A 16,903-nucleotide genomic window follows, 5' to 3' on the forward strand; every position below is an offset into this window, starting at 1 on the left:
CCACCATCAGACTGGCTCTAGGATTGTTAAATACTGTCAGCATAACTAACCCTCAAGAACATCAATAAGACTGAGTTTTAAATATCCCAAATTTGAAATCCATACAGAATAGCATCCATAACTATAACATGTATGAACATTATGGAATTTCCAGCCCCTGACTGTGGTTGTTTTCTTCCTAAGAACAAGCAACATCTTGTAAAGCGCCGGATCATCATCGCAAATTCTGAGCTCGGAATGAAGAGGCTTCAACCTACAAAAATGATACCGTCAAATCCCTTCTCAGGCTTAGCACAACAAGTGCACAAGCATAGGAACAAGAAAACTCATAGCAGGATAGCAAAATAAAAGTCTTGGACCATCAATGGTGTAAAGATATTGTTATTTGGGTCGCTTTTCCTCCCAACCTCAATAGACCCAGTATGAGTTCAGAACCCTCAGACCTCCCAACTTCCATCCTGCTCTCTCCTCAGCTACAGACCTCTTGTTTGTTTGGAACTTGAGTTGAGTGATACACGAACACGATAGATGACATATCCTTATATTAGAAGCAAAAATGAATGATTCGAAACTTGCCAAAAGTGTATACTTACAAAAAGGGTGCAGAAAGAAGAATCAGTGAGTAAACTTTCGAGACAGGCCAGAGAGCCATAAACTAATCATAAATTCCACGATCAACCTTTATGAAGGTAATTAAAAGTTAAACCAATTACCTTCTTAGTAGCAGCTTGCCTATCAGTTCACATGTGTGAAACTGGAGGCTTAACATATCTCTGAATAACAATTTTATCACAATTGAGAATAGCATGCAGCACTGCATACCATATCTGCTGATAAAGGAATCACTTCCCCCCCCCACCCCCCCCTGCATAATAGCCTCCCAACAGAAATTTAAAAAATAGCTCCAAAAGTCACAATCTAAACAATCTAGTTTCAAACAGATTCACTAATCAAATTGATGTGTTGTGTTTGCATGATCAAAGTTTCTGAATTTGGTCTGGAACACAACTCTGGATTTGGCTGAGAAGCGAGGAATGATGGGCTGTATTTGTTCCTCAAAGTTTTGAGTACTATGGGCCTTATTTGTTCAACTTAGAGCTCAAAGGCTTTGGGCTACGCCACTGTTTTGCGCTATTAAATCAGCAGAAAGAAGCCTCCTATCCACAAACCCCATCCAAAACCATGTCAAGATAAATCGAACCACCGTGGAGTAACGCAGGGAGAGGGACGAGACCCGGAATGGGCGGAGGCAGCGCGCTCCGTCCCATGGGCCGCGCGGTCGGGGTGGGCGCCGCAAAGGGCGTGCTCTCGGCCGCGGCCGGCGCCGCGACGCCCGCCACGCCCGCGCGCATCCTCCCCATCTCCTCCGCCTCTCCTCCTCCCCCCTCCGTCGCCACCTCCTCGTCGGCGGCGAGCTGGCACTCCCACCCTCGGGAGCTGGCCGTCGCCGGGCACCTTGTCTTCGAGCCGGCTCCATCCAGGGAGGAGGCCGAGGCGGCCGTCTCTGCTCTCAATCAGTAGACTCTTCTTCTTTTTGTCCCCCCCCCCCCCCTCTTCACGCTCTATTTGGATATGCAGATAGTTCGTTTTTGATGTTCGAATTCTGTTATCTGTGACGATCGTTTAATGATTGCTGGAACCATTTTTTGTTGTTAATTGGCGCTGTTATAATTTGTCACAGCATGTCTGTCCCGATGGTTACATACTCTAACTTCTATCATAGATACAATATTCTCCGAATTTTTTAAAAAATTCTCAAGCTATTCTCAGTTTTCTTCTTGGCTTAGCGATTCTCTGAAGTATCTCCGAAAAGGAACCAATCTACAACTGAATTATTATAGGATTATACATGAATTTTATGATTTATTCACGAGTGATTTAAGAGACTTTTATGTGTTACAAACTAGTGATACCATAAAGTGTTGGTAGGCGGGGATGTTTTTGCTATCATTTGTTATTCTTGTCTCTCCTATACTCTCCTATACTTATTTTTAAGCAAGTAAATATAGAAATGTTTTAGCAAACTTAATTGTGTTAGTTTTATTATTTTATGTCTAAGTTTGGTTTTCCGAACTGTTTCCCAACTTCTGGCAAAATTTGCTAGATTTTTTTTCTCTGAATTCGGAATCATTATGTCACACCAAATTGTTCCTGAATAAAAACTCTTGTGACTATGATTTTTGCATCGATCACTACTTACAAAATGTTTTGCAAATGTTTATGGTGGGGCTTGATATGATAATTTGGAGGACTAAACAAGGTATGGTAGTTACATAAGGTTGATTAGCCCCAAGTAACTACAGGAATATTTCGACAAATGTCTTCTGCATATAAATAGAATTTAGGAGCAACTTGCTGCATTTCTTAACAGAGCTGACTCCTCAAAGCTGCCTACAGATGACCATTAAACTTAAATATATTGGATATCACAAGTATTTGGTTTGATTTCTTTATCTGATTAATGATTGGGCTGTTATGCTAAGTTGAGAAAATTGACATGTCAGACTGTCAGTGGCACAACTGCAACATGGTCATGCTTCAGTCGTTATGATAAGTCGACGAAGATTGTTGTTTTAGTTACTATACGTCCTTTCATTTACATCATCTTTATGCCTGTCTTTTTTTTCTTTCTTGTAATGCTCATGTTTAGATGAATCTAATGGAGCATGTTTTAAGTCTATTTGCAGTTAGAGTTTGTGATCCTTGGTTGCTGCCTTGATGGTTAATTCCCTCAAGTTTCTTTACTCTTTGGCATTGAACTCCCATTTTAGTTATCTTTAGATCTTAGGTACAGAATCCAATCTAAAGGGACTTAACATGTGTGCCAAAAACTAAGCATATGTTGTAATTTATCAATTTATTCAGGTAATTACATGCAGTAAATGGGCAAGTTTTAACAGATAATGACAACTGCTGTTAATAAACATGCATGAAATGTACAAATGGATGAGGACAGTATCTGAGAAGTCATTTAGATGGAGGAGTGCCATCTTGTCTGTATCTTACCACTTCTTACTACGATAGAATTAAACTACAGAATGATTCGGTTATTTTTCTGGAAAATAAACAGCAGATCTCACTATAGCTCATCACATACATGGTTCATTTCAAATGAGAATAGAACTGGATAATTTTCTCTTACATATTTGGTCATTTGTTTGAAGATTTCTTATGCTAGCGTAACTACCTCATACTGATCCGCGAATCATTACCTATCAAAATTTTTTGCATGCTGATGACTTCTGTTATTCTACAATAGCTATATTTGTGGAATAATTTGTTTCTTGTAGGTTATTTGTTCAAGCGACACATTGCCATACTTTTAAAGATGGAATTTGTTGTTGTCTGGAGGATGCTGTTGGTGAAATGCCTATTTCATCTGACATAATGCAGAAAGATTGTTCAGCTGAACCAGAATCAGTGAGGATTGAGCAAGCACCACATCTTCATATGGAGCATGCGCTGCATTTTAATAGCTTAAAAGCTTTTAAATCTCAAGGAGGAGAAAAAATTATCAATGCATTTGACCTATTGCAGTCAAATCCATCTGTTCAGGTAACACTAGGAGTTCATACTCTTTTCTTTTCATTTTCTCTCTTTATGGTAGTGTTTGGATGCTTTTTATTGCCATTCATGCTTGTCTTCCCTTTTCTTTAGTTATCCTGCAGAATATTATTATATTTTTATGTTAGAGCTTATTCTTTATAATGCATCATCTATAGTTGCGCCTTCAAATTCTTCAATTAAATTACATCATCTGAAAATATAAATATATCAAATGTAATGCAGTTCTTCATACTGTTAGAGAGAAAATCATTTATTTGTATAGTTTCTGCTCTTTTACATCATTCTATGTCAAGTTACCATAAATTACCGTAATTCTATGCAAAACATAGTTATTAGTGTCTTGTGTACTACTCAATATTATAACTGCTGCAAATGGTGAATTAAATTTGCCAAGCTTACCCTGAAGCATGAGTGAAGATTTTTGTCTAGGATAACATTTTTTTATTTACTTCTTGAGTTATGCAGTTGTATGCATGAATTAGTTTCATTCTCTGGTTTCTTTTTCTTTACAGAGGATGGTTGTTTCTTTGTCATCTGATAAAGCTGTGTGGGATGCAGTTATGAGAAATAGGGCTGTACAAGAACTCAAGAAATCATTCTCTGCAGGTTTGTGGAAGCACTTTCTTATTAGCTAGTATAGTTAACTTGCCAGTTCATGCTGCATAACAATGATATTCTATACTGAAATTTTTTCATTTCTACTTTCCATAACAGAAAAGCAAAAGATCATGTGTTCTTTTTTTGCCAATTTTTCTATGTTTAGATAAAATGGCATTTGTCAAGAATACCTATTGAGTTTAATTTATCACGAGTTCCATAACTTCATTATGATAATGCCAAAGAACTAAATCATGTTTATTCTTTCACTAATTAATTTCTCAACTTTTTTCTTGACTTACGTTCCAGTACTAGGTTTCCTTCTCTCTTTTATTCTGGAATGGTTGGGGGTGGGATCTCAGTATTAACGACTATTTGCCAAGCAATATTAGTACTTTCTTCACAGTATCTCCCTTTGACTAATAACTGCTTGGCTTATATGTCATGTTTTCTCTGAGAAAATTCTTATGCATTATCATAGCCAATTCAGTTTTTACATGTTGAGATAGGTGAAAGAATTGATGTTTGTCTCGAAAGAAGTAAATTAAAGAAACCGCCTAATTAAATGGAGAGAAGTGAATGTCTTCTTTGAAATAGCAGGTCTGGACTTTGTAGAAATCACCCAGTAGATGGAATCAGAACTGCAACAAAGTCACGATAAAATATAAGATGCCTTCTTTGCTATCCTAAAATCTGTTTCTGGAGTTTTATGGTCTGTGATATGTAGTCCTCAATCAGTTCTCTTTGAGGTTCAAATGTGATGTGCGCTTATACTGGCATTATAGTTATGCATTTTAAATTGAATCATCAACATCGGATACATGGATGTAAGTAGAAAATATCCTGTCAATTTCTGGGATGAGTCAGTATTATTCTTTCTTGCTGTGAGTTCTCTTGGAATGCTTTGAAGGCAAAGGCCCAGGTACTTTAACATGGGCTGAACCAGGTGGCAATGGTTAGCAGAAAGAGATCCTAGGACAAGGGTTAAACGTAATGGGAATTGAACTCGATCAAAGATCAGTTCTTCATTTATTAATGATAACATGACATATTTGGACTCCCATATTTACAGTTACAGGATTATTAAGTGAATTTACAAATTTAATATAACCTAATGAAATGCTACATATTTAGTTAACTTGCAATTTCACACCTAGAAAATCTATTTAATTACATAGGAAGGAAAATCATATTCACTTTAATTGCGGAGTTGCAAGTTTTCCTGCACATATTAAGGACTTGTGATGCATATTTCTTTTGAAGTCTAGTACTACTTAGACAGAGCAGTTCCTGTGCTCAGATAATGGCATTATGCAATTAACTAGTTGACATAAAATTGTGCATTAATATTGATCTCTAAAGCTATGATCTTGATTATATCGTAGGTTTTCATTTTACCATGTTTCATGATATGCTCCTGGGAATTGGTTCTTCTCTGGGTTTAGGTGTTCGGTCAGATGCACATCTGGTGCAGTATGCAAGGGAGCATTCTGCACTGGTGTCGTAATAAATTCGAAATTTAAGATTCAAACCTACCGCATTACACTGTTGATTTTGTAGCTTGGTGAGTCATGTATTCTTCTCTTTCAAAGAGCTTTCAAAGACTCTATTTTTCACCACTGTTGCTACATTGCATGATAGAGGTATATTGCACTTAATTTTAGTAAGTACAACACAAATATGTTGGCCACCTTCTTGTTAGTCTTCTACTTGTAAGTGTGTGTATATATATATATATATATATATATATATATATATATATATATATATATATATATATATATATATATATATATATATATAGCAAAATTTTAAACATGGGTTTTGATATGCAGTTGGAAGCACTGAACCGCAGAGCTCTAGTGGAGGCCCTGACATTAATACCAGAATTCTAAGGTGGATCTTGGAGAATACCATGATCAAGATAATGGAATGCATCGACAAGATCACAATGCTGGTGAATGAGCTCTTTCACCCGGGAGAAAGAGAAAAAGATATGGGTGTTTTTGACGATTTGCTAAGATCCTCATTTATGCTATCTGTCATGGTGTTAATTGTTGTTGTCGTGACACGACTCCAGAGAACCTGATTGTCCATTGAGTTGATGCTTGAACTCTAGTCTGTACTTATGTTTATAAGAATGTATCAGAACCCTTTGTCTGTGTGTGTATTGCTTTTGTAGCCTTCAAAACAACCAGTGTTCTTGTTCAAAGTCTGAAATAAAAAATACATATTTTCTTGAGGGTGTCAACCAATGCAATTCTGGGTTGGTATTGAAAATATCATCCTGGTTTCAGCTGATATTTCTCCCATCCTAGTTCAGAAAAAAGAGTATTGATTTTGCCCATGAAAGCCAAGAATGTTCTCAACTTGCAATGGATTCATAACGGGGCACTCGGTTAACATCAGTAATTATCTGTGGGATGCATGGGTAGATTGTCAAAAAAAAAAAAAAATTGTCCAAGTTTTGTATTTTGGTGATTTCTCTTTGAAGAACTAGTAAAGTCACCAAATTTTTTTAGTTATTTCGGTTATGTGGAGACATGTTTAAATTTACAATTATAACAGGAACTATGCTTTGGTCAACATGTAGTCAGGATCTGGTGGCTTGTCATTCATCAGATCCGGGATATGATAAAGTTTTAAAGGATGAACTAGATATGGACAGTTCTAATAAAATTTCATTCTTGAAAAAAAAGATTACATTGAAGCAGCTATGAATTGGATATTAGATCATTTACTGCAAGAAATATGGGAGCATATTTTCATTTGATTCTACCAGCTTCCTCGTGTATATAGTATTGATCAAAATGAAATACCTCCATCCAAACATGAGTTGCATAACAGTGATGCTCCATTGTTCTGCAGACGGGTTGCAGAATGACATGTCATGCAGCTCTTCTTTATAATTCTGCCTCTGTTTACCGCTTAAATAAAGATGTCATAAAGATAGATAAATGAAATCTGAATATGGGAATATGCTTAATTTACTTGGATAGGGAGACAGATGGTGTGAATTTTCAGAAGAGTGAGTGTAAACATAAAGCCCACTCATTATAAAGCCAAAATTAAGATCTTCGAGATGTAAATGAATGGAAAATGGATGACATTTTCCTAGAGCAAGGAGTGACAGTTGACAAGAATGAGATAATGCAACTCATCAAGCATTGTTAATAGAGAAGGCGCAATTTCTTAAATATATTTTGCAAAAATAGCTATTTTTTTGGTTTTGTAAGAAGGTCATTTTGATTTTTTTTGACCACAATACCACTGGCCATGTTATCGCAATTAATGGTAGAATAGACAGGGAATGGGATGAAAATAAACAACATAAATGAAATAAAATATGGGGAAAAATAATGGTGGTTTAAGAGAAAAGAAAGGGAAAGAAAATCCTTTTCTCTCTTAATATTTACCACTACCTGCCACGACCCGCCACCTAGAGTTGGGCAACGGGCCGTGCCGGGCCGGCCCGGCCCAGGCCCCCCGGGCCCAAATTCTAAGCGGGCCGTGCCTGGCACGGCCCGTGAGGCACGGAAGGCCAGCCCGGCCCGGCCCCCGGCCCCTCTATTGGTGGGCCGGGCCGGGCACGGCACGGCACGGGTCGTGCCAGGCACGGCCCGTAACGGGCGCAAACGGGCCGTGCCAGGCACGGCCCGCAACGTCTCTAAACGGGCCGTGCCTGGCACGGCCCGTCTGGAGAGGGGGAGGGAAAATAGCCGTTTCCAACGGCTATTTTCGGGAAAAAGTCGATTTTACCCCTCCCAACAGTCCAATAACGGCTGAATGGAGGGGTATTTTGGGAAAAAAAAATTTTGGGCTTCTATAAATAGCCGGGTAGTTCTATATACACCCCCCCTATTGCTCAGGACACCCCCCAAAAACCAAAAAAAAAATACCCAAACTAACCTTTAGTGTAATTACCATATTGCCCTTGAAATTTTCTCATACACCCCCCTTCCTCCTCATCCGTTTCGTTTTGAAAAGAAAAAAAAAAACACCCCTCAAACCCCCCTTAAACCCCTCCTCCCCCGTTCCCCCTTCTCCCTCTCGTCGCCGGCATTCTCCCGATCTCCGACCACCTCGCCGGCTTCTCCCGGAACCACCTCGCCGGCTTCTCCCGAATTTTTTTTTTTCACGGTTCGTGCTCCGTTCGGCACTGGATCGCCGAACAAAAGGCTTCTGTTCGGCTGAACAGTGCCGAACAGAAGCTTTCTGTTCGGCAACCCTCAACCGAACAGATCTGTTCGGCTGCACAGTGCCGAACAGAAGGCTTCTGTCCGGCACTGTTCAGCCGAACAGAAGCCTTTTGTTCGGCGATCCAGTGCCGAACGGAGCACGAACCGTGAAAAAAAAAATTTCGGGAGAAGCCGGCGAGGTGGTTCCGGGAGAAGCCGGCGAGGTGGTCGGAGATCGGGAGAATGCCGGCGACGAGAGGGAGAAGGGGGAACGGGGGGGTTTTGGGCGTTGGCGAGGTGTTTTGGAGGGGAAGAGCGGGGTGGGGGGGGGGGGGTTTGGGGGGTGTAGAGAGCAATTTAGGTGAGGGGGTGGGGAGGGTGGGGGGTAATTTAGGAATTTTTAATTTTTTAGGGGTGTCCTTAGCAAATGGGGGGGTGTAGAGAGTATTTAATTTTTTTTAATTTTTGGGGGGTGTCCTGAGCAATAGGGGGGTGTATATAGAACCACCCTAAATAGCCCATTCCTCCCTCATTCTCACCACACCAAACCTCTCATTCTCTCCTTCTCTACTGCTATTATTTCTCTCCTCTAAAGTGCTCTTCTAGCAATTTAATTTTTAGTTTGTTCAAGTGCTACACAAGAGGAGGTTCCTGTTGAGAAGAGAAGGTCGCTTCTGTTGAGAGCACAAGAGGAAGCTCGGAATCTCAGCTCTGCCTCTGCCCTCCGACCCTCTACTCAATTCCTCCTTGCGGTTAGTTTTTATTTTTTGAATTAATCATAGATATGTCATCTTTTGAGGAAAGTCAGTTTGGCATTCCTGTTTCTGAGGGAGAAGAAACTAATCCCCAACCCCCTGTTCCTAGTTCCTCTAGAACTGGTGAACCGAGTGAAGGTCAAACCTCTTCTCGTAAGAGGACTAGTACTGTATGGAATGAATTTGATAGAGTTATGGTTGAGGGAGTCTGGAAAGCTAAATGTAAAAAATGTGCCAAACTTTATAGTTGTAGTAGTAGTGGGGGAACAGGGCATTTAAAAAGACATCAAGAGAGTCATAGGATGCATGATTCTCATGCTCAAACTCAAAGTAGCCTTAATATACAAGGGGGATTACTTGTAGGTAATTTTGCATATAATCATGAAAATCAAAGAAAAGCACTTGTAAAATGGATAGTTAAGGATGAATTACCTTTTAGTTTATGTGAATCTTTTTAATTTTGAAGAATACGTTCAATTAAACCTACAACCTGCTTACAAAAGAACTAGTAGGCGTACATTTAGAAGAGTAGCTATGACCAATTTTTTAGCAATGAAACAAAATTTAATTGAAACACTTTCTACTTTAAATGTAAAAATTTCATTAACTTCTGATATTTGGTCAGCATCTGTAGGTAGTAATTGTTTTATTGCCATTACTGCTCATTATATTGATAATGATTGGCAATTAAATAAACGTATTCTTGCTTTTCGTGCTTTTGATTTTCCACATTCTGGGCAACAAATTTCAAATATAATTTATCAAACTGCATGTTCATATAATATTAATGATAAAATTATGTCTATTACTTTTGATAATGCATCTAATAATAATTCTGCTGTTGTATTATTAAAAGACTCATTGCATCCCATATTAGATGGAAATTTACTGCATATTAGATGTGCATGTCATATCTTAAATCTTTCTGTTCAAGCTGGCATGGGCATGATTCAAGATGTGATTTCAAAAATTAGAAATGCAGTTTCTTTTATTCATGCTTCTAGATCAAGACTTCAAGAATTTAAGAAATTATGCATAAATCATGGTAAACGTTTTAAAAAATTTAAACTTGATGTAATTACTCGTTGGAACTCCACATATAGCATGATACATGATGCATACCCATATAAAAATTTATTAAGTGCATATATTAATGATCGTGGATTAGGATTTACATTGACTGAAACTAATTGGAATAAAGAAAAAATTTTGGAAGATTTTTTGCTTAGTTTTTATAATGCTACCAATGTTCTTTCTGGTATTTATTACCCTACTTCATGTTCATTTTTACAACAAGCATATATAATTAGTCAAAAATTTGCAGAACATAGATATGATGATGTTTTAATGCCTATTATTCACCTAATGGAATCTAAATGGAATGAGTATTGGGACAGGATATGTCCTATGCATAACTTAGCTGCTGTATTTGATCCTAGAGTTAAATTAAATGGCGTGCTAATTTTACTTGATGCATACGCTGAAAATATGAATCAAGATGCTGAATCTGCTAAAGATGAGGTAAGACAACTTCTTTATGATATTTATGCTATATATGATGAAAAAATTCGTGGATCTAGAACACAAATACAAACCTCTATTCCTCCTTCTAGTAGTTCTCGTTCGTCATCTATTTTTTCATTCATTGCACAGAGAAGACACACACATGCTTCAAGTTCCTCTTCATCTTCTTCATCTTTAAGTAGTGAACTAGAATTTTATTTACGAAATGATCTTCAGTCTGCATATGATGAAAATCAAATAGAGAATCTAGATGTATTATCTTGGTGGAAGAGTGTTAGAAATCAATATCCTGTTATGTCTGCAATTGCACGCGATATTTTAGCTGTGCCGATGTCCACGGTAGCATCGGAATCCGCTTTTAGTGCAGGTCGGCGTGTTCTTGACGAAAAGAGAAGTAGGATGACGGGCGAAACGGTGGAGATGCTTTTCTGCTTCAAGGATTGGCTGGATGCTGAGGCAAGACTTCAAGATAAAGGTGGACATAATACAACATCCTCTGATGATGATGATACAAACACTACTGAAGACTGAAGACTGAAGACTGAAGACTGAAGACTGAATACTGATTCACTGAATCACTGATGATTAGTAAGATTTCTTAATTTTTTATAATTGTACATTTTTATTGTATTCTGGAGGTCAGACCAAGGTCCAAACCTCGGCCCTTTCTTAGTTTCTTATTGTATTCTAGAATCTAGAGGTCAGACCAAGGTCCAAACCTCCCTTCATGTACCATTTTGATTTAAATTAATAAACTGGTAGGGGTCTATGCCAAACCCCCCACCATTAAGGTGGCTTTATATTCATAAATCAAGATTTCTTAGTGTTCAATATTTATTAATTTATTAAAAAAATTTTATCGGGCCGAGCCGGGCCCAGGCCCGGACCGTGCCAGGCTCGCGTGCCAGCCCGGCCCAGGCCCTTATGGGCCGTGCCGTGCTGGCCCACGGGCCGTGCCGTGCTTGGCCCGCGGGCCTAGACCGGGCCGTGCCGGCCCAGGCCCGAAGCGGGCCGTGCCTGGCACGGCCCGCTGGCCAGGAACCTCTAGCCCAACACGGCCCTATCAAAGGGGCCGTGCCAGGCACGGCCCGGCACTGTAGCTGGCGGGCCGTGCCAGGAACGGCCCGCTTCATGCCGTGCCGTGCCGGGCCGTGGGCGGCCCGGCCCAGTGCCCATCTCTACCGCCACCTCACCACCATTGTCTACCACTACTAGTGATCCTCATCATTGGTGATCAACATAGTTGTCCACATTATTATTGTTCTCCACTACCGCTCACCACCGCTCTTATTTTGACCATCATTCACCATCTCTGATAATCTCCATCACTATCCATGACTATTAATGATCTCTTCCACGATCTACTTCCATCGACGACCTTTACCATCAACTATCATCGCCGAAGATCTCCACTACTACCTATTATTACCGATGATTTCTACTACCATCGATGATCTTTACAGCCACCTACTGCTAATGATCTCCATCACCATCCACTATTATGTACAGTCTTCATCACTACCATCACCATCAACAATCTTTACCACTGCTTATTATCATTGTCTATGATCTCCACCACCATTGCTCACCACCTACAACGATCTCTACCATTCCATAAGGCTATTAATGACGAGTGGTGGATATTACTAACGCACATATATATTTAAAAATAATGCATGTATTATGAACTATGGATGCACACATACAAAACTGAAAAACTTTTTTAAAGATTCATTTTAATAAGATATCTTGGCACGATGACATTTTGATACTAGAAATAAAAAAAATCTAAAAAATAAAAAAATGGATTATATGGATGTGAAAAGTAGACTGTTATCACAGCAGTAATGAGTCAATCTTGTATTTATTGTGAATCTCAATTTGGAACGACTGATCTACGTTCAACTTTGCAATTAGATTTATTATTATGATTAGAATTTTGCAACTGACCTTGTTCCTATTAAAATGTATGCATGGTAATTGAGTAGTTTGTAAGAAATGCATTGCTTTTCTAAAAGGTGAAGCATTACTTTCATGTGCATCAATTATCGTTCCACTTATTTTTAAAAAATGATGCATGTATCATAAATTACTAATGCGTATATGTTGGACTGAAAATCTTTTTACGGACATTTATTTTTTTCGGAAAAAATAGATAAGATATCCAAATACAGTGGCATTTCATATTGCTAGAAATGAAAAGGAGTCAAATAAAAAAAAGAAAACTTGTATATGATGGATGTGAAGTGAACCAACGCTCCCTTTATTCCTACACTAGTTGTGTGTTGCAATTCAGTCTCCCATTATTTCTGTCTTTGCCTGACCATAGAGAACATATGCACTGTCATCCTCTAAGTCATGCTATATCATGACCAATTAATTAGGACTCCAATGTCAAATACATTTAGGTTAAACTATTAGCATAGAACCTTTTCCAGAATAATTGATTACTAAATGTAATGATTTTGACAAGAAAAGTTAATTAGTTTTTAAAATTATAAACAACTGTTTGGGCTCCAAGTCTTCTGAATTTGAACATGTCTATCCTGATATAAAGCTAATTGCAATGGAATGATTTTCTTATTGGACAACATGACCCTCCACTTACATCTGAGACAGATAAGCTAGTGTGCTCTATGTCAAGGACATGATGTAAGGTATCATGGTCGATGCACAGGTTTCATCTCAAATTTACTGATTCTCAAAATACAACAAAGTGCCTTATTTTTTGGATCAAGGGATCCTTCATAGTAATTTTTGAGGTGAATTGTTAATATTGACTGTTTAATGTAATTGCATACTTGAGCGTAAGTGCAAGAGCATCACCTTGGCAAAGGAGAAATTCCATGTAGTTACTATACACTTCAACATTCAGGGGGTGCAGCATACAAAGTTCGAACTCAACCCCTAGTTGCTAAGAAAAAAGGTAATGACCATTGAGGTAATCCCAGTTCATCCTTTTACGTTATTTTAAGGGTACGTGGTTGTTGCAGTTAATTTTAACATTTTAAACTGTGAGGACCCGTGCGGACATATGTTTAGTCCTATATCGGTTATTCGCTGGATAGATCTTGGATACTTATATAAGATCAATGAACCCAAATAATACCTTCTGGCTAGTCATTTTAGGTAAAGTCTTGAGTTATTACAAATGGTATCAGAGCGGACCCAACCCATAACCTATGTAGACTAGAAGATACTGCAGTATGGATCCATTGGAGGGACACTGCAGCACAAATCTATTGGGGCTGACCACGAGTTGATCGTGATATTTGTGATTAGATTTGAACGGATTTGAATCCTTAGCCTGACGAAGACGTCAGAGCTTAAATGGAGGAAGTATGTGAGAACCCGTGCGGGAGTGTGTTTACTCCCACATCGGTTATTCATTGAGTAGATCTTGGGTATTTATATAGGATTAAGGAACCTAAATAATATCTTCCAGCTAGTCATTTTGGGTGAGGTCCTAAGTTGTTACAAATACCAATGCATTATTTAACAGTATAGCAAACTGGAGCATTTCATAGACAACATATCCACAACATGTCATAAAGCAATGCATGTCCAATCATGCAAGTTCATAAATATGGATGTGCATCATAAAACGTTGCATTATTCTAAGCTTTGAAAACTGTACTCTTGGATTGTAGTACAACTATGGTTACTATTATTATCCATGACAGGGCCATATGCTGAGCTATTATAACCTACTAACGAGGGTCATTTGCCGAGCTATTATAATCCGCTGGTGAGGGTCGTATGCTGAGCTACTATAACCCTGGCGAGGGTCGTACGTCGAGCTACTATAACCCGCTGGCGAGGATCGTATGCCGAGCTACTATAACTCGCTGGCGAGGGCCGCATGCGGTGCTACTATAACCCGCTGGAGAGGAAGAGGGTCGTATGCCGAGCTACTATAATCCGCTGGAGAGGAAGAGGGTCGTATGCCGAGCTACTATAATCCGCTGACGAGGGTCGTACATGGCAATCTCAGAGTTCATAAACCTGATGTGGGGTCGGAACCCCGACACCAGCCCGCACACCGGGCGAGCAGGGAAAGCATCTGTGTCCTCCCCGAGGTATTGTCCGCTCTGGGATTGCCGCTTCGGGTCTGCGGGAGGTCGCCCAGGGCCGTGGCCCAATGACAGTCCCGAGCCCTGATGGCGCGGGGGTCCGCGGAGGTTGCCCCCTACCCTCACGATTTTGTCCCAAAAGGCGCCTCGATGAGAAGAGGTGTTTGCACCCCCCATTTAAGGCACAGACCTTTCCGCTGATTACCCGATGTGGGACTAAACTGGGAACCCCATCCCACAACACAGCCCCCCCAGCGGGAAGGTCTGTGCGTGGCCGGGGCCCTTCCTCTAGCGCCATCTGATGTGGGGTCGGAACCCCGACACCAGCCCGCACACCGGGCGAGCAGGGAAAGCATCTGCGTCCTCCCCGAGGTATTGTCCGCTCTTGGATTGCCGCTTCGGGTCTGCGGGAGGTCGCCCAGGGCCGTGGCCCAATGACAGTCCCGAGCCCTGACGGCGCGGGGGTCCGCGGAGGTTGCCCCCTACCCTCACGGTTTTGTCCCAAAAGGCGCCTCGATGAGAAGAGGTGTTTGCACCCCCCATTTAAGGCACAGACCTTTCCGCTGATTACCCGATGTGGGACTAAACTGGGAACCCCATCCCACAACACAGCCCCCCCAGCGGGAAGGTCTGTGCGTGGCCGGGGCCCTTCCTCTAGCGCCATCTGATGTGGGGTCGGAACCCCGACACCAGCCCGCACACCGGGCGAGCAGGGAAAGCATCTGCGTCCTCCCCGAGGTATTGTCCGCTCTGGGATTGGCTGGCGGCAAAATTGCCAGCAAATTGTCTGCCGAGCTGCTCAAAAGAGGAGACAGTACTCGGCTTCAGCCCGGTAAACCAAAGCCGGGCTGGTCCTCGGAGTGTCGCTGGGAAAGCCTTGCACATCATGGCCTCCGAGGCTCCTTGTAGGGCCATTAAGACCCGATAACTTTCCAGGTGGTGAAGTGGATCAGCCTTGCCGTTGTAAGGCTCCACCTGGGGCATCTTGAACCGTAGTGGAACCGGTTCATCTTCAATCTCCGGGGAGAAGGGCGACTTCGTGGTGAACTCGAAGTCGCCATCGCGTCCCGATTTCCTCCCGTGGAGTGCCTGGATTTGGCGCTCCAGTTTCTCGACCTTTTTGTCGAGTTCATCATTCTGGAGGATCGCTGCAGCGGTTCGCTCGGGTGCAGGTTGCCCTGGAACCGACTCAGCTTCTGAAGGTTGTGGCCATCTTCCATGGCCCCTGACTGGATGCTCTCTCCAGAGGGAGGCCTGGACTTGAGAGTCCTGACCTCGAAAGGAAAGTCCGCTTGTAGGGGGCTCCGGTTGAACTGGAGCCGGAGGAGGCGGTGCCGTTGGGATGCCCCTGGGTTGCAAGCTTTGGACAGCGGTAGCCAAGGCTTGCACCTATTGCACCAGGGCATCAAACTGCTCCGGCCGAACTTGAGGTGTTGACTCGGCCGGAGGCGGCGAGTTTCAGACAGAATGTTCGGGACTAGGTGGAGGACGTCGAGAGGCATTGGAAGCCCCTTTACTTCTTAGTTTCATGGCAGCAACTCGGGCCCTTCCTCTAGCGCCAACTGTGTTGTGGGATGGGGTTCCCAGTTTAGTCCCACATCGGGTAATCAGCGGAAAGGTCTGTGCCTTAAATGGGGGGTGCAAACACCTCTTCTCATCGAGGCGCCTTTTGGGACAAAACCGTGAGGGTAGGGGGCAACCTCCGCGGACCTCCGCGCCGTCAGGGCTCGGGACTGTCATTGGGCCACGGCCCTGGGCGACCTCCCGCAGACCCGAAGCGGCAATCCCAGAGCGGACAATACCTCGGGGAGGACGCAGATGCTTTTCCTACTCGCCCGGTGTGCGGGCTGGTGTCGGGGTTCCGACCCCACATCAGATGGCGCTAGAGAAAGGGCCCCGGCCACGCACAGACCTTCCCGCTGGGGGGGCTGTGTTGTGGGATGGGGTTCCCAGTTTAGTCCCACATCGGGTAATCAGCGGAAAGGTCTGTGCCTTAAATGGGGGGTGCAAACACCTCTTCTCATCGAGGCGCCTTTTGGGACAAAACCGTGAGGGTAGGGGGCAACCTCCGCGGACCCCCACGCTCAGGGTTCGGGACTGTCATTGGGCCACGGCCCTGGGCGACCTCCCGCAGACCCGAAGCGGCAATCCCAGAGCGGACAATACCTCGAGGAGGACGCAGATGCTTTCCCTGCTCGCCCGGTGTGCG

At 41.9% G+C, this 16,903-nt stretch overlaps 1 protein-coding gene across 1 annotated transcript; it reads left to right on the forward strand.

Annotated features, from left to right (window-relative positions):
- The first annotated feature begins 1,157 nt into the window (after positions 1-1,157).
- LOC120108697 lies at positions 1,158-6,415 on the forward strand. The gene is made up of 4 exons (XM_039122374.1): positions 1,158-1,517; positions 3,291-3,555; positions 4,080-4,173; positions 6,000-6,415. The coding sequence occupies exons 1-4, from the start codon at positions 1,240-1,242 to the stop codon at positions 6,251-6,253; spliced, it is 891 nt and encodes a 296-aa protein (XP_038978302.1). The 5' UTR covers positions 1,158-1,239; the 3' UTR covers positions 6,254-6,415.
- The last annotated feature ends 10,488 nt before the right edge of the window (positions 6,416-16,903 follow it).

The sequence above is a fragment of the Phoenix dactylifera genome, unplaced genomic scaffold (genome assembly GCF_009389715.1).
Source record: "Phoenix dactylifera cultivar Barhee BC4 unplaced genomic scaffold, palm_55x_up_171113_PBpolish2nd_filt_p 001497F, whole genome shotgun sequence".
NCBI lineage: Eukaryota > Viridiplantae > Streptophyta > Magnoliopsida > Arecales > Arecaceae > Phoenix > Phoenix dactylifera.

Excerpts from the sequence above, each read along its gene's own strand:
- LOC120108697 (XM_039122374.1), top strand. The coding sequence starts at position 1,240 with ATGGGCGGAGGCAGCGCGCTCCGTCCCATGGGCCGCGCGGTCGGGGTG. Across the intron at positions 1,518-3,290 it reads GCCGTCTCTGCTCTCAATCA|GTTATTTGTTCAAGCGACAC; the intron begins GTAGACTCTTCT and ends TGTTTCTTGTAG. Across the intron at positions 4,174-5,999 it reads CAAGAAATCATTCTCTGCAG|TTGGAAGCACTGAACCGCAG; the intron begins GTTTGTGGAAGC and ends TTTGATATGCAG.